The following is a 23542-nucleotide window of genomic DNA, read 5'->3' as shown; positions in this document are numbered from 1 at the left end:
GTTGCACAAGCAGAGAAACTACGTAATTTTCTACCATGTTCCAGCGCCGCAATCATGCTCTTTCATCCTCTTACGCCTGCCTCAGCGCATCCAATTGTGGCACTGACTTATACTGCTAATCAGGCATTCTCGTGCAGAGTGCCCAAAATCGTCCACTGTGCAAAACGAGACAAACGCAACAGCTCGTGCATGAAACCATCACAGGAAGTGCTCCATTCAGCAGAAATGCATGAGAAAAAAAAAAAAAAAAAGGTGGGGCCCATGGCGTATTCGTCACCCGATAATGCAGTGAAGAAATTTCGCTTGCGGAATTTACGGAATACGGGGAAAGTGGAGAGAGTGTCTAAGTTGGCGGTGTGCCTCGTTTCCTGAGGTCATGGGCTCGCAGCACTTCAAATGTTTCTGTTTCTGCTATTAATTATTAATTATTATTATTATTACTACTATTAATTATTATTATTCTATTTCCCTACAGGAAATGTGACAACTTCCAGCTTATAACCAAAATTTGCTATGTGTCCTGGTTAGGGGCCCTTTTAAAAAGTTATAGCTGTAAGGGGGGACATGGGTCCTAAAAATGTTTTTCTTATTTTTGATTGAATTATTAATAAACTCCACTGTCTTTGGTAATTTTTCGTGCTGATTTCAAATCTGTAATTCCATTTTTGATAGCTGTGGCAGTTAAAAAAATATTGAGGTTTGAAGTGAAATTAATTTCAAACTCGTTAGGGGCTTTTTGACGATTCCGTCTTGCTAAACCAAAAAATAAGCGCATGACACCATTGCTAAAGACCTACTGTAGGGTGTGATGCTATCTTTATTCATTTGGAAGCATTTTACAGACAAAAAAACAATCTTGCATTTATTATGAACATATTTTTTCTAATTAGCAGCGAGTACTATACCTAGATGTAATTTTCATGACGGTGCAAGAGTAATAAAAATAGCATCACCCCCAGATCACTTCAATGCGAATAAAATGATACCACCCTCGTCATTTTTGGCCAGAAACAACCCAGAAAAAACACCTGTAAGACTGAGTACGGTGTGCAAGAACATCGAACTGAAATAAACGCATTTGAAGTTTCAAACAAATGTAGCTTTTGCTGAAGTAAATCTACAGCAATACAAATGGGACTGTCTTGAAGCTCAATGTTTTGTGAAAATGGCCATACTAAAGGTGTGACTGTGTGGCATATTCTCATTTGGTAGACTTGACCATGTTACTGAATGAAGGCTCTGAGTGTAAGTAGCCTTCCAAGTCATCTTCGCCTGACAATGGCTGTGGAACTTAGGATCAGAGAGCCAGTAATAGATATGCAGCTGCTAGGTGCTTTCCATAATTGTACTTTTGTATGATGCCTCGATCAATTCTGCAGCCAGATGTTGTGCCAGCCCAAGGGGCCTAGTGAACAGAGCTCATGATGAGGTTCTCTTTATGGAGGGGGGGTATGATAGATATTATTACGAGCTATCGTTACAATATGATCATAGAGCGAACACGCAATATTGCGAGTCCGAGGTGCCGACGTGTGAAATGCCTAGCCGCAGATACAAGGAGTCAACGCTCGATGTGCAGATGCGCGAAATGCCTAGCCGCGCATTCCGAGGTGCCGACGCGCAAAATGCCTAGACGCGGGCTCGAGGAGTCGACACTCGATGCGCTTGTTCGCGCAGTCCGAGGTGCCGATCCAAGAAATACCTAGACGCGGGGCTCGAGGAGTCGACACTCGATGCGCTTATTCGCGCAGTCGGAGGTGCCGACGCGCGAAATGCCTAGACGCAGGCTCAAGGAGTCGACACTCGATGCTCTGTTCGTACAGTCCGAGGTGCCGATGCGCGAAATGCCTAGACGCGGGCTCGAGGAGTCGATACTCAATGTACTTAGTCATGCAGTCGGAGGCGCCGATGCAAAACATGCTTAGGCGAGGGCCCGAGATGTCCGTGCGTGATGTGCTTGATCGACAAGTCGGAGACTCCTATGCGCGATGTGCTTGGTCACAAATTCCAAAACACCGAGTGCTTAAAGGCTTAGCCGCATGTTCGACGATTCCGCGTGCAAATCTTGGTCGCGAAGTCCGCGTCGCCGATGCGTGGAATGCTTTGCCGTGGGTCTGAGACGTCCACAAACGTAGGGATCTAACACGCTATCGCAATGTCCGCATCGCACCCGTTTTGACACGTCGAGATTACGGCGAGCGGAGACTTCCAGGCTCGCGAGGTGCAAAGAGCCGAGCAGACGATGCGAGCGCCGGACCAATGGCGAACCACGCTGGAGTCACGTGGCAGGCGCGGCCAATCGCAGACTCCGGTACGACCTTCAATCATTTGCTTTTTGTGTGCTTGTTTCTGTACAGAGGAGATAGCTGAAGACGGAGAAATGTGCTTGCCAACGAGACTAAGATGACGGCGCTCGGTTGCTCCGTTCCAGAGATATTGTGGCTTGAAAAATGCTGTTCTTTCTTGATTTCCGTGAAATGTTGCGCCACCTTGGCTGATAAAACCATTTTTTAGAGCACTTCTACGTGGTTTACATGGATGATATTTCCGAATCAGATAGAAATAAAAAAAAATCGATTGTAGTGTCTCTAAGTAATAATGTATTTGCAAGATCCGCGTCTGCTAAATTTCTTGGTGTAGTTCTAGATGAGAACCTAAAGTTCCAGCGCCATATTCAATAACTTATTAAAAAGATCTCATTTGGTATTCACATCATCATAAGAACTCGCTCCTTTTTTCAGCAATTCCCATGTCTTTATATTACGCGTACATATACACAGTCATCTCTCATACTGCCTGTCATCTTGGGGTAATACATATGCCACACATCTTCATCAGCTAGAAGTATTGCAAAAGCAGGCATTACGATTAATTGCATTCCAATCGCAGACATCTTTCTCTGCTCCCATATTCCATTCCGTAACTGTTTTACCTTTATGCATGTTATTCAATCATAAGCTGTCACTGCTTATGTTTCGTCTTATAAATACCGAGTTTAATATTCCAGCTTTTACTCGCTCTAGCCTCATCAATTATAACAACACAAGATTTTCAGCACAACTCAATCTTCTCCTTCCAAAAGCAAGAACTAATTATAGGAAATTTACCATTGCGTTTTCAGGCATTTCTGTTTGGAATTCAATACCTTCTGATACGAAGTCATCTACATTATTATCATTCAAGCATAGAACGAAGGAGCATATCATGAACACTTTATCTGACTCATAGTATAATTTAACGAACCTAGAAGTAATGAGATTTTGTTCTGCCTTACCATTATGCAATGTACTGTTCAATTACCGAGTCACTGAATTTTGCCTATAATTGATACTTCTCCTAGTTGTTAGCTTTACGTGGCCATTTATCCTCGTTTGAATTTCTGCAAGTTATTTTTAAGATTTCTTCAATTTTGTTTTGTTTTTTCTTTTTAACTGTGTAATTATACTTGTGATATTTTTAATATATTTTTTTTTCTCTTAACCTTTATTTCCGATGATGACGTAGAAATTGTATAATATATGACATGACTCACTGTTTGCCACGATCCTACTATCCCCTTTTCATGTCTTGTTAGGAGGTCCCCCCGACAGTTGCTACTTCGGGACCTCCGAATGTGTACTTATACCCATCTTGTATTTGATTTCGTCAAACATGCGTGTGCCTGACCTTTATGTTGACCCCAATAGCGACCCCTTAAGTGGCAGCATCTGTTTTGGTGGAGCAGCGAACACACATAAGCTATTTTCATCTATCTTTCGCCTATTTTCGGCCTGCTCTGGGAAGATTTTCAATCAATAACCGTAGCCCACAATGCCTGATTGTGGTATTTAGCCGATTCTAACGCGTGGTTTTTTTCCCCAAGAAAATTAGAACAAAACTTGCCTGCACGTGAAACCAAAACCATCTTTGCGGCGTTCATGTGGTTTACCGCATACCACAGATGTATTGTGACGAACCTGACTTTAAAGAACAGCGCGGCAAAGCTGGCTTGAGGAAACTTGCCTTCATTGTGCAACACATATAAGACCTTTGCCCATTTTTATTGCTAGAAAATTGGGTTCACACTAGATTTCCACTTTGTTTAGAAGCCTTAATGTCATTTCTATGTTATTTTTCTACTTTGGACGCATAGAAAATAGGCACACATTTCATTTAGGGGCATGTTGGAATTGCAAAAATACTACAAATAATACAGTGGGGTGTTTTGCTGTTTTTTCTCCATCTTGTTTAATTCGACCTTATTTAGTTGGTCCTGTCAGGGCTGAATTAAAGGAAGTCAACTGTATCGAGGTTTAACTGGATATACTGCAGACTTCTGCATTGAACATACAATTTGTTGTGCTTTTTCGTTACGTTTTCCCTTTTCCTAAAGGAAGCATAATTCTGCTGAAGTAGCAGTGAACAAGCTGGTGGTTAAAGGGCCCCCCACCATGCCCCATAGCAAATTTTGGTTATACGCTGAAAGTTGTTACGTGCCCTTCTAGGGAGCATTCTCCCGCAAAAATTTTCCAAATTGATTAATTAATAGCGGAGATAAAAATATTTCAGTGCCTCGACCCCATGATTTCAGGAAGTGAGCTCCGCTGCCAAGTGAGCTACTCTCTCCACTTGCCCCGTCTAGCCTCCACAAGCGAAATTCCTTCCCTGCATTATCCCATACTGGACCTCGAGGACCGCGTGACGCATACTTTTTTTCTCCTCGTTTTCTTGCGGCGCGGAGCACTTCTGCTGATAGCGTCACATGCGAGCTGTTGTGATTGTCTCGTTTTGCGCAGCGCACGATTTTGCGCGCTGTGCACAGCAAAATCTGACTAGCGGTATAAATCAGTGCTACGCGAACACTGAGGCAGACAAAAGTGGATCACAGAGCATGATCGTGCACTGGAACACGGTAGAAAATGACATAATTTCGGTGTCTGCTCGCACAACTGCACGACGTGCCAACAATCAGACAGAACAGAAGTGCATCTCTGTTGCTGCAGTGCAAAGTGAAACAAACACACGCAGACATTCATTTGCGTGTCATACAGTCGAACCCGACTATATCGAACCCGTTTACATCGAATTATTCTATATATCGAACAATTTCTGGTCACGGTATAGTTACAATGAGGATATATAGCAAAAATTACGCTTACATCGAACAAATATTGCAGTGACTCCCGATATATCGAACGTCAAGCAGCGGAAAAGTGCCCCCAGAAGTTGGCTTTCCCTCGTGGTAGCGGAGAAACCCGGCGGCGCGGCTCCATCCAACCGCTCTCCCTACCGTGACCGCGCTGCCTCGGGCTGTTCGGGTGAGCTGTCGACACTCCCCCTGTCGCGCATAGTGAAGTCTATTATCCTCCCTCTTTCTCTATCATCTTTCACTTCCCACTCCCTCTCCCCTGACGACGCTTCGCCGTGCTCCCTCACGGGTTTCAGAATCAAACGTCCTTCCTTTCTTTAGATCACTATCTATCGACATTCCCCAGCAAAAAATGATCCTGGCCCACCTACAGCGCTTGCTCAGACAGCCAATCAGAGGCTCTTGTGCGCTCTTCATGCAAGATGGCGGAAGTGCGAGTTGTCTGGCTGCTTCTCTGGTTCGTCGTGTTTGCGCCTTGTGGGCCTTCTCCCGCAGTGTTGCCGTGATGAAGCGGCAGAATTCGCCTTTCGTCGTGAAGATCCAAATCATAAATCGTGTCGAACGCGATATCCCCGCAGCGTGCAAGATTCCGAGGAGCACTCTCAGCACGATTAGGGTTAAAGTGGCCAGACTCGCAACCCGGTGCCCATGGCACCCGACGCGTACGCACGGCCGTGTACGAGGCGTTCTTCATACGTGCCGGTTTCCGCGTGCTCGGTGATGACTGTAAATTCTGATGAATGCGACGAAGCCGTTGCCGGTGTTGCCGAAGTTTGGGGCGAGCTGTCAAAATTTCCGGGACATTCGAATCAACGGTGGACGAGTTTGTGAGTGCAGATGATGGTGTCGCGACGACGGTAGATCCCGAAACGAAGACTACATCGCCGACATCGTACCGAGCACAAATGAAAGTAGGCACGTTGAGGAAAGCAACTACGGCCCTTTGCCCACATCCTCCGAAGTGATTGGTGCACTCGCATTAGTCCGGTGCTTCTGCGCGAATGCGGAAGTTTGCGGCCTCAGCTGCTCGGACTCCTTAGACAACATGGGGAAGTGCGTGCGTCGCAGGCAGCGAAATTGCCCAAGCAGAAGAAAATGCAGGACTAATTTATGCGAAACTAAGCTAGTTTCGTCAATAAAGTGATTTTATAAATGGGATGTGCTTTTATGACATCCATTTATTTAGCAGGCTTATATCGAATTATGCTCTATATCGAACTGATAGGCGTTTTTTTGCGAGTTCGATATAGCCGGGTTTGACTGTATTATTTCTCTAAACCTTAATTCGTCTATGAATGGAACAGATTACACAAATAACACATGTTGCCTTGAATAATTCTTGAAGTCACATGTCACTAAGAGTGACGCCACAGCAAAGACACATGTACGTAGGTGCATTTACACGTATACGTCATCCCTCCAGCTTGGAGCGCAGCGGCCACAAGGAGAAGGGCAAACAGCGTTCGGTCTGGAATTTCAGCTCTTTCCACGGTGCGTAGAGATGTAGTTCTTAGCAGACACGATCGTTAATGCACATTGTTTGCATGGTGCTTGTCAGCTCAAAATGGCCAGACCTGCTGAGGAGCCCTTTAACCTTTATGTATAATTTATTTTTCTCCAATGTCATGTAGGGAATGTATATTGTGGCTCTAGAGGCCTAATCAAGTGACTGTTGTCACCTTTTGTCTCCAGCATCATGGCAATCATGCATTGACAAACAAATAAGGCAGATATATTTAATGAGACTTAACGTTTTAATCGCACCTGCAAGCTGGGAGATGCGCATGTGAATCTTACACTTATGTGCACAGTTGTGTGGCAATTGCAGAGCCCTTCTCTGTGCCTTCTTTGAAGTTGTCAGTGTTCTGTGTGATGGTGGTGCACTATATCTTGCAGGAAATGTTCCGGTACGGTGAAATAATCGATCTGAAGCGCATCTACAGCAATGACATTCATGCCATTGCCAACACTTTTGGCATTGAAGCTGCAAGAACAGCGATTGCTAGGGTAAGTTTATAGCATGTGGGCTTTTATGACAAACTGCATTTTTACGTGACTACTGTAGCACTACATCTGCAGGCTTGGAGTGATGCCTGAAACAGGCAGAAGATGCTGAGAGCGAGTGGGGCTATAATAATTGAGGTACAACCAAATTATAAAGGCCCACTAAGCTTCAACAAAGACACTCCCGCACCAGAACAGGAATTGGCCTCCTTGGTGCAGTATTCAGCCACTCCCTCCCTCATGATTCCTACAATTAATCCATGGCCCTCAGTCTCCAGCAGCTGTGAAGCAAGTGACCAAGGCGGCAGTCAGACCAGTAACGCAGCAGAGGGTGCTAAGAATCTCTGGACCCGGACAGGCGGCCAATGGAAACTGACCCTGGCAACCATTAGCAGCCAAACTTCGTCGAGTGAGGCTAGCTTAGCAGGACTCTTTGAGGAACTATCAAATATTGTTTGGCATATCATTGGCCTTATCGAGGTTAGAAGAACTGGTGAGGCTTATACAGTGCTGACTAACGGCCATGTCCTTTGCTTTAAAGGTTTCCCAGATAAGGAGCAATACAGGGTAGGATTCCTAATCCATAAGGACATAGCGGACAACATTGACAAATTCTACAGTATTAATGAGAGGGTACTAGGGTTGAGGATTGGGCGAGTTGGTATTGCATTCTAAAACTGTTACTTCAGTAAACTATATCTCCAGTTCTAAAACTGGAGATATATAGACCAAACTGGTCGCTGTCTTAATGAAAGGCTAAAAGAGCATGATTACAATGTGCACTAAGCTATACAGGGACACTTAGGAATTCACTGTCACGACTGTGGGTGTAAGCCGAATATTTATCGGTGGGAGGTGCTAAAAAAGCTCCAATCACAACTTAGTGGGAGAATATTCAAGATGATCTCATAGCAAGGGCTGGCAGCATGTGTGTTAGAGCGCCATCTTTGTGCCTACCTCCACAGGAAGTAAGATTTTTTGATCAGTTTAACCTTGCATGACAGAATCGCGCGTTCTATCACTTATGATGGTGTAGCCTTATTGGCCTCGAGCTCCACCACTGGAAAATCTGGCGCCACTGTCGGCGTGACGTGCTATGAGGGATCACGAAGGACATAGTGGCCGCGTTGGCTGCTTTGGGAGCGTCGAAGCGAGCTGAAAATGAGAGTTTAGATTCCCTCGTACGATGCGGTCCTCATTTAGTGGCGAGATTTTTCCGCTTCGAGTGTCTCCTTTACAACGCTTGAAAGCACTACAATAGGTAGTGGCTGCTTTTGAAGGCGCGCAACATGGTAGGCTATTGCTCGGTGCCACAGTGCCGGACGTACGCAACGAAGCCTGGTGTCAGCCTTATTCACACGTAGCCGCAGGACAAGAAGCTGCGTGAAGCTTGGCTCGCGAAACATAAAACCGGCAAATAGTCATCGGCTACAACTTGGGTATGCAGCAAGCACAGAGCGAGGAAGATTTCTGCTACGGTGCCGGCTCTGCGATGTTCGGAAAACACGCACTGAGACGCTCGCCCGAGTCCGCTGCCCGACTAATGTCATGACGGTTTGGTCTGTGAACTTGTCGATACTATAGATACTGAAGGGATTACGGTCACTGACCAAGTCTGATGAATAATCTGACGTTTCGGAACCGCGTACGGGTTCCTTGTTCACTGAATTGGACATGAAATCGTCGTCACTTATATAGCCAGCACGTGACGTAATGAACGTGCGTAAGCGGCAGGCATAGTCCCTGGTGTCCGGTTCATTGTAGCTGGTGTCGATTGAATGATTAGAGATTCTAGCAGCCGTCGGGATGACACGTTCTTTTCTTTGGCAACAACAGTGGCATTGTCCCAGTCTATCTTGTGATTATGTTCATGCGCATGTTCGCAATGGTGTTCGTCGTGTGGCTATTATTTCTTACATCACGTTTATGTTTCTTGAGGCGTCTGGAGAACTTCCCTGTTTCACTAATGTATACTCTGTGGCAATCAGCGCATGGTATCTTATACACAACTCCGGGGAATGATTCAACAGGTAACCGGTCTTTCACATTCATGAGCTGGTTCCGGAGCTTGCTGGTCGGGATGTGGGCAATGCGCAAATCGTATTTCGAAAATACGCGCGACAGTGCCTCGCTGATTCCTTGGACGTAAGGGATGGCTGCACGTGCACGGATTGTCGTGTTGTTCTCCGAGCTTTGCTCTAATATCTGCTTCTCGGTCCTGTGTATGAAACGACTAGGATAGCCGTTGCGGGTTAGTTCACGGTGGATCGTCCCTAATTCCTTTTTTAGTGCATCGTCGCCTGAGATCCCCGCTCTACCAGCTATCGGGCTACCTTCACCAGGTGTTGAGCCCTCTTGCCGGTAAGACCTCGACGCACGTCGAAAACTCATCCGCATTTGTAGCAAAGATAAAGGACATCACGTTGAGTGAAGATGACGCCTTGGTCTCGTTCGACGTCACATCGCTTTTCACTAGTATCCCAGTGGATTTGGCAGTAGCCACATGCAAAGAAGCCCTAGAAGCAGACAGTGGTCTTCCTGGTCGCACCCCCTTCGACGTCCCCGAACTGAGCGAGCTGCTGTGGTTTTGTCTAAGCAACACGTATTTTTCTTATGGTGGCAGCCTTTATCAGCAAACGCATGGCACGGCAACGGGAGCGTCAATATCGGTCAACCCGGCACCTAAAGTTTTTTACCGCTACGTGGATGACTGTTTCTGTATTTTGAAGAAACAAGACATCCAACGCTTCCTGGACTGCCTGAACGCTTAAAATGCGCACATACAATTCACTGTGGAACACGAGAGGGACAACTCGTTGCCTTTCTTGGATGTACTGGTTCGTCGGAATGGGGACGCTCTCGCTTTCTCGGTATACAGAAAGCCTACACACACAAGTCATTATCTTAAGTTTAATTCTTGTCACCCTGTCGGCCATAAGACATCCGTAGTGTCGTCCCTGATAACACGTGCCATACGCGTCTGCTCAGGCGACGATGCACTAAAAAAGGAATTAGGGACGATCCACCGTGAACTAACCCGCAACGGCTATCCTAGTCGTTTCATACACAGGACCGAGAAGCGGATATTAGAGCCAAGCTCGGAGAACAACACGACAATCCGTGCACGTGCAGCCATCCCTTACGTCCAAGGAATCAGCGAGGCACTGTCGCGCGTATTTTCGAAATACGATTTGCGCATTGCCCACATCCCGACCAGCAAGCAGGGAATTGTCGGGAATTTTGAATAGTCTGGAAATACTCAGGGAATTTCTGCTTCTATCAGGGAAAATTAGCTGTAATTTTACTGAAAGTGAACAAAAGTCGCGGTAACGCTGGCTGGAGTAACAGAGTAACGTAACGAATCGTCTTTGACGCTGTATTGTCGGCTGGAGGAGTTCCCAGTGTACAGTCAACTACCAACTTTCCGGACACCCAATAATTCGAATGACTCCGCGGCACCACCACGTTCCCCATAGAGTCAATGCATAAGAACGTCTGAAATTTTGGACGCAAGGACCCTTTGCCGTCCGACTTACTGGACTTTCTTCCATGACCGTAGATCCGAAACGGCATTAAACAAAGCCACCACCGCCACCATTTTGATTACCTCGCCGCCTCGAACCGGTGCTCTCGCTCACAGATCCGCTGGCAGCCACCACTGCAACCCTAGGCCTAGCTGCTTCGACATTCGCTGTTAAGCTTCTTGCCGTTGGGTGCCGTGTTTTCCACTGAAAGAATTCGCCATAGTCAGCAGTGTCACCAACTCCGCCCTTGGGGTCCTCGCGATTGGCTTCGAAGCTCGGAAAGCACGGCGCGTTGCATAATGCCGGTTTCCGAAAGTCAGCTTCGCGTCGTTACAACGATGTCACGCCGTGAAAATACGCGAAAGTGTTGCGGTGAAGCATAGCAAGTGTGGGAAGAGGCAGTTGTCACGGGACACAGTTTGTATTCCTTAAGGGAACACTAAGGGCAAATACTAAGTCGACATAGAGTGTTTAAATACCATTCCAGAAACCTTGCAATGCTTGTTTCGCACCAAGAAAAGACTTAGTTTATGAGAAAATTACATCTGAAGGGTCCGAATGCCTTTTTCGAAATTCAAATCTCCCGCCGCCCAACTGGGAGAGTGGTGACGTTGCATACGCCATCACCACTCCTTGCTGTTAATTGTTAACACATTGTTTTTGTAAATGTTTAAAATGCTTTACACTTGGTTAGAGCAATATTAGCTCTTTGTTTGGCTGGTTAAACTCTGTGCCAACGGGTGGCTGGACCATGGAGACCGATCAGGCAGCTCACGTACGTCTACACTAAAGTTCCTTTATCACCTTAAGTTTATGCCTCCACCGTTCCCTTGAAATGCCCAGCTCGCCTGTGGTTACCAGAATACCAGACACGTTCGGTGCTGCGACAGAATGCTCGCAACGCACGCTGCTTTGATAGCTCTAGCTTGGGGTCGACTGCCAAGCAGGTAGGGTCTACTACAATGTTCTCTCTAATGTGGTTAGTCAACCACACCGTTCTTCAGCCCCCGACAGACCGACGAGCGACCCACGAGTTATTAACGACAGGTCAACAAATACTACAGGACCAACATCTCGGAAGAACGCAATACGCTCCCCCACACAAAGATCTCAATAAACTCCAGGCAAAGGACTGGCGCCGCCTGCAAACTAACACATACCCACACTTGTCTCGTCTACATGCAATCTCCCCAGACAGTTATACGTCCTGGACATGTCCCTGGTGTAGCAACCACACAGCAACACTCGTGCACATAACACATGAATGTACCGACCGTGCAGGCGACGCAATTTCGCCACGAGTCACAACACACACACTCACTACGTGGTCTTGGGAGGCGAGACTCTCCGAACTGGACCTGGGAAGCCAACTGGTGACCCTCGACTAGGCCCGACGAGCCGCGATCGCCAGTGGAGCCCTGTCAGAGGGAACCACCCAGGAATAAACCGCGCAACAGTTTCTGCAATAATAAAGTTCCTCCTCCTCCTCCTCCTGCCAAGCAGATGGTGGAGAGTTTGGAGAGGCTTCGTGCACGCGCTCCTAGAGAACTGGAAGTTGACGACGAAACGTGCCATCATGACTCAGAGCCAGTGAAGGTGGAGCTTAGCCCCGATCACTCGGCGAACGAGTTGAGGAGAAAATGCATGACTATGGAGGATGGTAACTTGTAATCATCTATAGCTCTCTTAATATGAGACGTTTCACACAAATTGTGGTGCGAATGATTAACTTTAGCTGTACCCTACGCGTCTACAAAATTTGTCCTAACCATTTCAGGGGCCTTTTAAGAATGTTTGGTGCATGCAGACCGCTTGGTATGTCTTCAAGAGTCGTTTGCGTGGCATTCGAATGATGGTTAGCGCGAGCATCATTAGCTAGACTTTGCACACGACATATCGCTGGGACAAGTTCGAGGTGCAATCATTACACGGGAAAGAAAAAAAAACAAATATAATTTTGACGGCAGAATTCAGGGGTGCGATCATTATGCGAGCACAATCATTATGCAAGTAAATACGGTACTTGTACTGGTGCATACGCATATTGATAGCTGTTGCTAGCAGCACTTTCCGAGTCGCTGCTTTGTAGTGGATCCAATCAAAGGGGGTTGGCTACGTCTAATTCGGCGGCGACTACCGCAAGCAGGAAATAGTCACTGCTGGACGACGAAAACACGGACGACAATGATGGCAAGGACATCACAAAGCATGTGCCAGCAAGCGTGCTGGTGTGCATACGTCACAGTTTTGTGCGATCACATGTGTAGCTGTGTTTAGATTTCTTCTTTGGCCCATCTTGTTGCTCTCTCAAACCGAAACTTGGACTGGTCGCAACAAACAAGGCTACAAATAAGTACTTGTCGCACTCTGAAGCCAATGATGTTTTGTGCCATGTTTACTGGTTCATTAGCTACTTATTGCAGCTAAAAAAACAAGATAGAAAATTTTTGCGTTGGTACTCCTTTAAGTTGAGATCGGCATGCATCGCACCAGTGAATGTTGCCGTTGAACATGCGTCCTGATTGAAGTGTCCTACAATGAGCATGGACATGCCGTGGTGCAGAGCTGAAGGCAGATTCCTCTGCATGATGTCCCACCTAGTGTATCGCCCACCAGGCGGAGTCCAACCACATGCACAGCCTCAAAGACATTCATCACTGTTGCCTGTTTTAACAATGGCACAATGCAATAATGGTGCAGTGGTTAGCCCTCTCGGCTACAGTGCAGTATTGGTGGGGCAGAGGATCAAATCCTCACTGTGGCCATTTTTCTTTTTGTAGTTGGGTTAAGGTTATGTTATTTGTGTGCTGTTTTCCTGCCACGGCTTTTCTGCCATGGCTTTCTGATGATGTTGGGGTCACACAATGAGCCAAGTAATGCTCTTACATTAAAACGGCTTTGACAAACTCTGTGCAGGAGGTGGCCAACGTGTTTGCCGTGTATGGCATTGAGGTGGACCCAAGGCACCTGCTGCTTGTCGCCGACTACATGACGTTTGACGGTAGCTACCGTGCCTGCAACCGCATAGCCATGGAGAGCAATGCCTCGCCCCTGCAGCAGATGACCTTCGAGACCACCATGAACTTTCTCAAGTCAGCCACGCTTGCCGGTACGATGCGCCTCTGTTTCCTGAGCAGTGTGCTTGCCCAGGCTAGTTGTTGAGAAATATGTACTTGTAGTGGTAAGTAGTGGCAACAAACAGTATCACAAGGGCACAAGCACTAACTGCCACCTGTACTTCTTGCTAAATGTGTAGGCCATATAAAACAGGCTTGGCGAGGTATGGATGTTTGGTGCAGTAAAACGAGTTCTCGGGCGAGGTGGTCACTTATTGCAGGCATGACAGCAGCGCCAAAAAACACAAAAAAGAAAGGAACACTGACAGACACGATTGTCCATGTCTCTTCCTTTCTTTTTTGTGTTTTTTTTGGCGCTGCTGTTATGCCTGTGATGTTTGGTGGTTGAAGCCTAAAAGCGTGACTGATATTGACGAAGTTTTTGAACTGGGTGATTGATTGAAAAACCTTGCAATTATGTGGTAATGCTTCAAATTGCCAACTGTGACGATATTTTACTTCGGCTAAATTTGGTTATAAATAAGTAGTATATGCTGTAGCAACAATTTCGACAAAGCTGCAGGGCTGATAATTATGTAATCTTTCTATTTCAAGCTTTTAAATAGCACCTTAACAGTAGGCGTGTGCACCTGGTGGTTAGCGGATAGGACACAAATCTCGGCACATTGCTTCCGAGATTTTCAGTGCACCGTGGGTGGTCCTTAATTTTAGTCGTGTCACTGCGCTGGTCCTCTATGTGCTGTGCTCTGCGTTAATGTTAGTGTCATAATGGCAACTATTTTTTTTTTCAGGTTTCGTATTGAAAACATTCATTTTGTGAGCGTTTTGTGATTCATTCAATATAGTAGACTTCTGTTAATTTGACTCGGATTAATTACATTATTTTGCTTATTTCTTCCCAGCTGATAGTCCCAGCCAGTGCTCATGCATATCTATAGTCTCAAACTTTTGTTATTTCGATCCTAAAATTGGCCATCGCTGGATAATTTGAATTTTACCAGTCATCACATATGCGCCTGGCCCCTATCGTAACCCTTATAGTGACCCCTTTAGTTTCAGCGTCTGTCTTGGTGGAGCTTAGAGGACAGTCAAGGTGTTGAGCACACGTAATCTCTTGTTGAAAACGCCTATTTTCGGCCTGCCCTAGGAAGATTTTGAAGGAATAACTGCAGCTCATAGGGTTTGATTACGGTATTTACCTGATTATAATGCATGCCTTTTAAAAAAATTGGGCTGAAATTTGCTTGTGTTGTGCAGTCAGACACGAAACCAAAACCGCCTTTGCAGTGTTCTCATGCTTTGTCGCATAACAACAGTGCATTGCGGCGATGCTGCCTTTAAAAAAGCGGCCACCATTATGCAACAATCTTTCTTGCTAAAAAAGTCGGGTGCTTGTTAGATTTCTATTTTGTTTAGAAGCTTTAATATCATTTCTGCGTTAGTTTAGTACTTTGGACAAACATAAAATGGGTGCATGTTAGAATTGGGCAAGTACATGTCAAATGAATTAACGGTGTGTTTTGGCATTTTTTCTGCACCTTGTTTAATTTGACCCTCCGGAAACTAAATTTTGTTGGTCCCTTCAAGGCTGAATTAAAGGAAGTCGACTGTAGTACTTTAAACGCAGAAGTTTTTCTTTAACATTATTCCAAAATTGGGCTTTTTAAACACCATTCTACATTTCTTTGCAGTTGGCCTTTAATTGCAAATGAATGTTTTGTTGTCATTAATTTGTTGTGGTACTAAAATCTGGCAAGTATCAACACTGGCTTCTCTCCTTCACTTTTTCAACAGCAAGCAAGGGACCCACAGATAAAGCTACAATGTTCTGGCTAAGATGGCGCGTGCATGTCTCTCAGGATAAAAGCCACTCATACACACTGTATTTTGGACTTGTGGAAGGAAAAATTCAGTCTGCAGCATCTGGTAGCCAGTTGGTGTTAAGAGGAAGCCTTGGTTCGGGGCCAACTTCAGTGCCACCTATTAAAATATGTGTAAAACCCCTGGACAACTCCTGGATTGTTTGAATGGCATTTGTGTATTTGGGAATTCTAGTGACTGTAGAAAGCAGAATTTTCGTTTATGGTATGTACCTTTTCTTACAAACATTGTTGAAAATTGGAAAGCTTTAAAAAAATATATAAGCACAAAGTTTACAAATCTGTAACTGTGCACCAAAACCAGATATAGTCGACTCTGGTAACAACGGACCATGATAATCCGGCAAAAAAATGCCCGTTTTACCCGAAGTCCGTAATATCCAGAACGCCTCACTTCTGAGACTTTGGTTGCGATGTGTAGCAATGTTATTGCAAAGAATGAGTGACAAGCGGACTTTGCCCGCATCGCAGATCGCTTTCAAAATAAAGCACCCGCATGGGTGCGCACTTTGTCCACATCGCAGATAGCTTTCAAGATATGGCGGCCGTAAGCAGCAGCCACCTGAGTAGAACCTCCCCTCTCCCTCGCCTCCGCCTCGTGCCTAAGGCGGGAAAGAAGAGGGCACGCTTCTGCTGCGCCTTCCTGCCTCGCGCGCGCGATCTTCGGCTTACCCTCGCAAGCCCATTGTCAGCCCGTGTCGACACAGCAAAAGTTCGTTTTATATGCCCGATATTGAAACAAATTGGCGCTAATTTCGTCCGCTGTAACCGATAGTCCATTGTAGCATGGTCCGTTAAAAGCGAACTTTGTTGCATTAATAAAATAGGCAGAGCAATCTTAAGGTATATTTGTGCTTCGTTATATCCGAAAGTCTGTTGTATGCAGGTCCGTTGTAACGAGTGTAGACTGTATTGCAGTTCTGTAAACTGCATCTGTTGGAGGATTTGAACCGGACAATTTTGCCATGTTAATTTACAGCTTACATAAATTTTTGACAGTGTTTTCAAGGGTTCCGAAACATCGCAGTAACAGATTAGTAGTATATTTCTGAGCGGTGTATAATATGTCAGTTTTGTCCACCTTAGATATGGAGAAAAGCTTGATAATTCAATCTCGCTTTATTTGAATATTCAGTTAATTCATAGAATTTGTGCAGTACCATAATTTACGATATGAATTATACTGAATATACTGCAATTAGTTGGGAAACTTGGGCGCATTGATGGAAGTTCATATTTGACAAACAGCAGCTGGATAATTTGAGAGGCCTGCATGCATCCATTTGTATAATTCGCAGTTTGACAAACTTTGTAACCATTGTTTAAACACCCTTTCAGTCTTCCTCCTTGAAAAAGAAAATCGTTTTTTTACAAGGTATAAGCTGTTCTCCTTTTTTGCTGTGCCAAATGTTGACCCTTTTCGCGGAGCTAGAAGTTTGTTTAGAAGAATGAAACGGCGCTTCTGCAAGTGTGCCGCGCGCTGCCTCAGTGAAAGCACACGAATGCGAAACCGTTACCGCTTCTCTTCTGCTACCGTGCCGTCAGCTGTCGGAAATGTAATTGGATGTTCACTAATGGCATTTTTCACTGGTCGATCTGGAGTTGCCACCGAAATCCTCGAGTGAGCACTTGAGTTTCACAATTCCAAATCAGCCAGCGGAGCGCAAAAACGCTTCAGGGCGGATCACACAGGAAGTCTGCGTACACGTCATATAAACCAGTTACAGAAGCCATGCCCGACTTCCGCTCTGTAAGTTTCCACGGCAACCAAAGTCGCCGTGCGTAATTTGACCGTGGCAGTCGCAGAGTCCGTCATTTCCATGTCACACCCGCAACGATTGTGCATGGACAATGTACATAGAAGGCTTCATGCAGCACCTGCGTCACCTCGTAATCGCTGTCATCTGATCTCTCATTGCTAAACGCAAGCTCTACAGTGGCACTGGACGCAGCCATTTTGCGGAGCAACACAATGTTGTGAGTACCGACTGGGTATTGATTTCGCTTGAAGGCAGAAGTGGCGCGAGCTATTTCCCCCCGAATCTGTGCCTTGGTGGTGGAGCAAGTGAGAGCGATCTGGATGGAGCAAGTTGATCTGAAACAACCAGCGGAAAGCGCGAACCCGTTCCAGATCGACCAGTGAAATTCGGATTAGTTGCCATGGAGCAAGATATCCTGCTTCGAATCAACCAGTGAAAAATGCCATAACACACTGTGCTCCATTCATGCTGCAAAATGTGGAGCAGTAGAGGGAAAAGATGTGCTGTGGTTGGCTGTAAAAATATTGACTGGCATACTATTAAAAGGAAGCTTTAGCTCAGGCCGAACTGACGCCGCCTATTCAAATACATGTAAAATGCAGAAACGCTTTTCTGAGATAACCTCTGGACCCACTTTTATGAAATTTGTTGTATTTGATAGAGAAAGTTAAATTCTAGTGACTGTTGGAAGCAGAATTTTGATATAAGGCCTGAATTTTGTTAAAAGAATTTTAAAGTTTTCGCAAGTTCGAAAAAAGATGTACAAAGTTTATAAATAGCTCTGCATCAAGAACAGATATCGCGGTTCTGTAAATGGCTTTCATTAGATCATTCAAAGCAGACAAATTCGATATGTCAATTTGTTGTGTACAAGGGTTCTGCAAATGCTGCATTTCCATATTACTGAAGTTTTTCAGATTCATGTGTAGCATATCAATTTTGTCTGCTTTAGATGTACTGTAAAATGCAATTCACAGAATTGTGCTATCATTTTTCCTTGCTGAGTTAGAGTTGTAAACTTGATAGTTTTGTTTTCTGAAAATTTGCATTCTTTGCCAATTTTTCATAAATATTGACCATCTAAATAAAAAATTTGAACCCAACAGTCAGAGATTTTAAGTTTTCCTTTTGCATACAACAAACCTCGTCAAATTTGCTGCAGTGGTTGCCAAGAAAAACGAATTCTCCTTTTACGTGTATTTAGATAGGAGCACCTGAGCTAAAGCTTCCTCATAAGAAATGGAATGATTGTGTGGCCAAGTTCACAGACAGCTGCTGCACAAGGGCTTCCTGTGTTGCCGGCCCTTCGCAATGCATGGCTTTACTCGAGGATGAAAAAATTTGCTCATCCTCCAGCGTTGTATCACTAACTTCTAAAAAAAAGGACTTCAACCTAGAAACGTCGGCAAGAGTGAGTACCAATTATTACACAGTAACAATTCAGAAGGGACATGGCTTTCGAAGACAGCTTCCTTATTCATGAATTTTGATGAAAATTGGCAGAGATAGTGGTAATGCTTTTGCGATGCTATCATAGCTGCTTTATTTACAATATTTTCTTCTTTTGGGCTTGTCCCAAGCATGAACAACTTACAAAATGTGATAGAAGACTCGTTTAAAGCACTGTGCGTTTGAAAATGAATGGCTGAGTGTGTTACATTCGTAGATTTTATACTTACAACGTGACTTTTTCCAGTTCCCCATCTTTTATGAAGTGATTGTACGACATGCATCTGGACTGTGAAAACTAATTAAATCATTAATCCGAGATCACTTGCACTGCACAAGCAAGAATGTCACGCCCTGAACTGCACTGCAGTGAACATAGCAAAAAAAAAAAAGAAGGAATTGAAATAGATTAAGCAGTCGCGAAGAAATCAGCGGAACATGCTGAGCAGGAGGCAAGAAAAGCAGTTGTGTGTATTTCGCCGAACCTTCGAATTTCTGAGAAATGTGAAGGTTGTGGGAGTGTTCTCACCTGCGGCAAGTTGTTTTTTCATCCACTTTCATTTTCATTAATTTATTGTTTCTTTATTTCATTTATTAAGCACAAGTGATTTCCCCTATGTTGTTCGTGGTGTTAGTGTTTGTTGGCTTCTTATGATATGACTAATAAAAATCGGGCCCCTCGGCCAACCCCCTTTCTTCTCGTTTAGTTCTCGGAAGATGGATTTCAAAGTTGTACCTTGGACAATAATTTATCACAGGGCATCAGGGCTGTAGTGATTGATGTCTTACGAGATGTGGGGCTTCTGGAGTGTTTTGCCTTTAGTCTGAAAAGATTTACTTGCCTTTTTTCCTCCAAGACATCCTCCTCTGCTGCTCTGTGGAGAGCATGTTGGCCAGATTGCAGACCAGCTGTTGTGCAATATCCCACAAAAGCGTAGCAGGTCCTAAAATTGTGCAGTAAAAGCTCTTAATATGCACATGCTTAATAAGTACTTCCTGGTTAAATACAGTCGTGATGAATCTCCCGCCCTGTTGCCATTGAACCTAATGCATTGGCTGACTGCTTAAGCTGTAGTCGCTTAATGAATGCCAAATGGTTTGTGTAGCATTACAGTAAAGCTGTATGTGGCTAGCCGATTCGTCCATCCGTCTGTTGCCTGTGCATCAATAACTGCTCTGGCGCAACTCTATGCACATGCGCAGAAAAAAAAAGAGGAAAAAAGAGAGGCGCATGATTAGCCAACAACACCTAGATTGCACAAGGCCTGTTTACCCCGATCCATGAAGTCATGCTACCTGGCCCAAAATTTACATTGGTAAGGCTGGCGTGATGAAAGCGGTGACGTCAAAATCACTGTTGCCTACTTGGGAGCATCCCCATTAGATTCTGTGGCAGTTGGGCCAGGTAACATGATGTCATGGATTGGAGTGAAAAGGTCTTGTGCTATCTAGGTGGTGTTGGATTAGCTGCACCAGTAATGACGTCGTTGCTCTCTCTCGTAGCCAAGCGCGTGCACGCAGTTTCTCTCGGGTTTCGAAATAGGTAGGCCATGCATCCTACGTACTCCTGAGGAGCAGCGAGCTTTTGATCAGCAACACCATGAGTGGAACCGGGAATGAGCTCATCTATGCCATGCCGATGCTGCATCCCGGGCACAAGAACAGGCTTGTGCAGCTGAGCGCAAGCAGCAACTGCGTACTGAGGATCTGGCAGTCTACCAAGCCATAGTTTAATGAACCATCAGGATTAACCTAGTGGTAAACACCGAGGCTGCACATTTCAGCTTCGCTGGTTGAACATTTGTACGGAGTGCTTGGGCGATGATTTTTTTACTTAATTTTTCGGCGTGTAAAAAACGTGGCATGGTGGATTGTTGTATGCGCATATCATAGATAGCTAGATTGTGTCTCCACGTGTCCGGAGATGCCACGCGCGAAGCGCTTGGTCACAAAGTTCACGTCACTGATGTTCGGAATGCTTAGCCGTGGGGATGAGACATCAAGTAACGGAGGGGTCGGCAGTGTCTCTGCGATGTCCGTAGAAGCACGGATATTGCAGAAGTGCGATACTTATCTCGTTTCATCGAGATCAGGGTGGTCAAAGTACAGAGTTTGCACATCTGCTCCTTGCACCGAGACAACGCCCATACGGAGCGCGTGCCGGAACAATGGCGAGTCGCACTGGAGTTGCGTGGTGGGCGGGGCCAATCGGAGACTCCGGAGCGACCTTCAATGATTTTTTTTTGTGCGCTTGTTCGTGTACGGAGGGGATAGCCGAAGTAGCGTGAACTTGAAGACAGAGAAACGTGCTTTCCAATGAGACCACGATGGCGGTGCTCAGTTGCGCCGTTCTGGAGATATAGCGGCTTGAAAAACGCTGCTCTTTCGTGATTTCCGCAAAATCTTTTGCTACCTTGGCTGATACAAAAAATTTTTATAGCACTTCTACGTGCTCTTCGGTGATGGCATTTCAGAATCAGGTAGAAAAAAGGTTATTGAAACTGAAAAAATGATTTTAGATTCTTTTGACCATTTCTCGCAATGCGAAAGCCGTGTGCCGCTTACTGGCACAGTAAATTCCTTGAACGTTTTCTACGCCTATCCACCTCAACTCGCACTTACACAAGTCTATTGCCCATGTATCAAGCATAAGGGAATAGAATCAATGCTGCGAAGCATGGGTCACAGCAATATGGACATCGCATGAATGTTCGAAGCAGAACATTCTGTTACGGTCCACAGGGTAAACGAATGACTAACAATAATATGTCTTTGCTACAAGCTATTACAAAGTACAAAATGTCTATGTTCTAAGCCTTGAGTGCTGCAACAAAAATTTGTTGCAACTGAGCGCACCTGCGAGGCATTTGGGAGAAAAAAAGAATTTGCGTGGTTCTGCTATCGCAAACACCAGAGACCAGCGAAGCTGGGGGAAGGCCAGTAAAGTAGTGCCAAACCGTACACTTATTTTAATTTTTGCTGGGCTTCCTCCAACTCTGCTGGTCTCTGGTGTTTGCGATAACAGAGCCACACAATTTTTTCCACTGCTAGAAACAGGAGTGCTGAAGCGAGCGCGCTGGTTTTTAATCGGAGAGCAATGACTTCACACCACCTGCGTCCTCGCCGTGCTGCTCCTTCTGCCCTGCTAGGCTCCATCCACCCTCGTTGCGTCGCTATGCTGCACGATGCTATCTTTATACTCTGCTTTCACTCTCTCTCAGCTCTTTCCTTCAGGCCGGCAATGCTGCGGACGTCAAGAGAAACCCAGCGAGGTTCTAACAGCTCCACTGTTATAAGCAGTTCGATAGTGACCACACTGAGGAACGTTGCTGAGCCAGAAACATGACAAGCCACCGTTTCACAGTTACTGTGCCAAATAAAGAACAAGGAGTGAAAGACACTGATTCTGATTTAATTCAGAAGCAGAAAGGTTAGGCACCTTGGAATGGATTTCAAGCCCCGATTCTATATATAAACGCCGCCCGCACTGGTTGTACAAGGCGTGATGAGCTCAAAAGGTGCTTGCATGTCCTCCGAAGCTGCGGCCAATGTTTCGTGTCATCCACCCAGCCGCTGTCTACGATGTCCGCCAAAACAGTTTTGCTGAGCCGCATGCGTCATGCGCATTCATTTTAAACACAGAGGCAGCTGAGGCAACCAATGGATGCGTCGCCACATGATCAAACATGGTTGCGCTCACGGGATTACCATGAAAAAGATTTATAAATGTGCGCCCGCTATAAAATAAAGACCAGTTAAAAGTCAGCACTGTGTATGTCTCTTCTATGTGGATCCCTAGTTATTTATGCGCTGTTATTTGATGATCATGAATAACCAACTAGCCTGAATTTTAGTTCTAGCTTTTCATCTGCTTGAGTAGGACTCTGCTTGATTGGGCAGAATCCAGTAAGTGAAGTGCAGCATGAAACGTCATAGCATCCGTGCTAAACTACGTTAGTCTGCACCAGCCTGCTTGAAGTGTAGGTGAAAAAAAAAAAAAGCCCTAGTTTACATGCATTTCATTGCGTTCGCTTCGAACGCTTGGGAATGCGTAATTCACAAGCTTGACTAAAGCTAGTTGGGCAACTCTGTATATATTTAATACAGCATTTTTCTCTCTCACTTTTGCCTGGGGAAATCATTCCAAAAGCATTCGTTCAGTTTGCCACTTACATGCCTAATTTTGTTGGCTTTCTTTATAACAATATGTCATTTAGAGGAGCACAACGTCAATGATTATCATGGTTTATGACCCCCTCTCCGCCCGTGTTTTCCTGATTTCAGGTGCTGAAGACCACCTCAACTCCCCATCCGCCCGGCTTGTGGTGGGCAGGGTGGTGCCCCTGGGCACGGGTTGCATGCAGCTACGGCAGCCTCAGGTCCCCAGCTTCAAGTTGCGCTCACGCTAAACCCATCGCTGCTCTGGTCGGCCATTGCAGGACCACTGATTGCTAAAATGGTTTTACTGTCTTGGATGCTCATTTGTTCAAATATTAAACTAATATTTTACCAGTTCTTAAAGTTTATTGTTTATTTTAGTGCCTATTTGAGGCTTATTTTTTCATATTGTTACAGATGATTGTGTGTTTATTTACAGAGTAAGGTTAGTAGAGATGATCTATCGGGAAGATAGCCGTTGAAGTGCTGCTGTACAGGTACCGTTGTCGTCCTCTTCTTCAACTTTCTTCTCTCGCCACGTTACAATCCCTCTTTTGCCGAC

General features: G+C 45.3%; 1 protein-coding gene across 1 annotated transcript in view; it reads left to right on the top strand.

Moving 5' to 3' along the window:
- The window catches only part of Polr1A (RNA polymerase I subunit RpI1), a 329206-nt gene extending 305869 nt beyond the window's left edge, over positions 1 to 23337 (top strand). Inside the window, exons 29-31 of the mRNA XM_050167857.3 lie at positions 7025 to 7135; positions 13573 to 13765; positions 23107 to 23337. Of these exons, the coding sequence (XP_050023814.2) occupies positions 7025 to 7135; positions 13573 to 13765; positions 23107 to 23231 (429 nt within the window). The 3' untranslated portion in view covers positions 23232 to 23337. The remainder of the gene's footprint in view (positions 1 to 7024; positions 7136 to 13572; positions 13766 to 23106) is intronic.
- Positions 23338 to 23542: the final 205 nt, after the last annotated feature.

Source organism: Dermacentor andersoni, chromosome 11 (assembly GCF_023375885.2).
Source record: "Dermacentor andersoni chromosome 11, qqDerAnde1_hic_scaffold, whole genome shotgun sequence".
Classification (NCBI taxonomy): Eukaryota; Metazoa; Arthropoda; class Arachnida; order Ixodida; family Ixodidae; genus Dermacentor; species Dermacentor andersoni.
The sequence above is the reverse complement of the archived record's forward strand: the minus strand, read 5'-3'. Positions and strand labels throughout refer to the sequence as shown.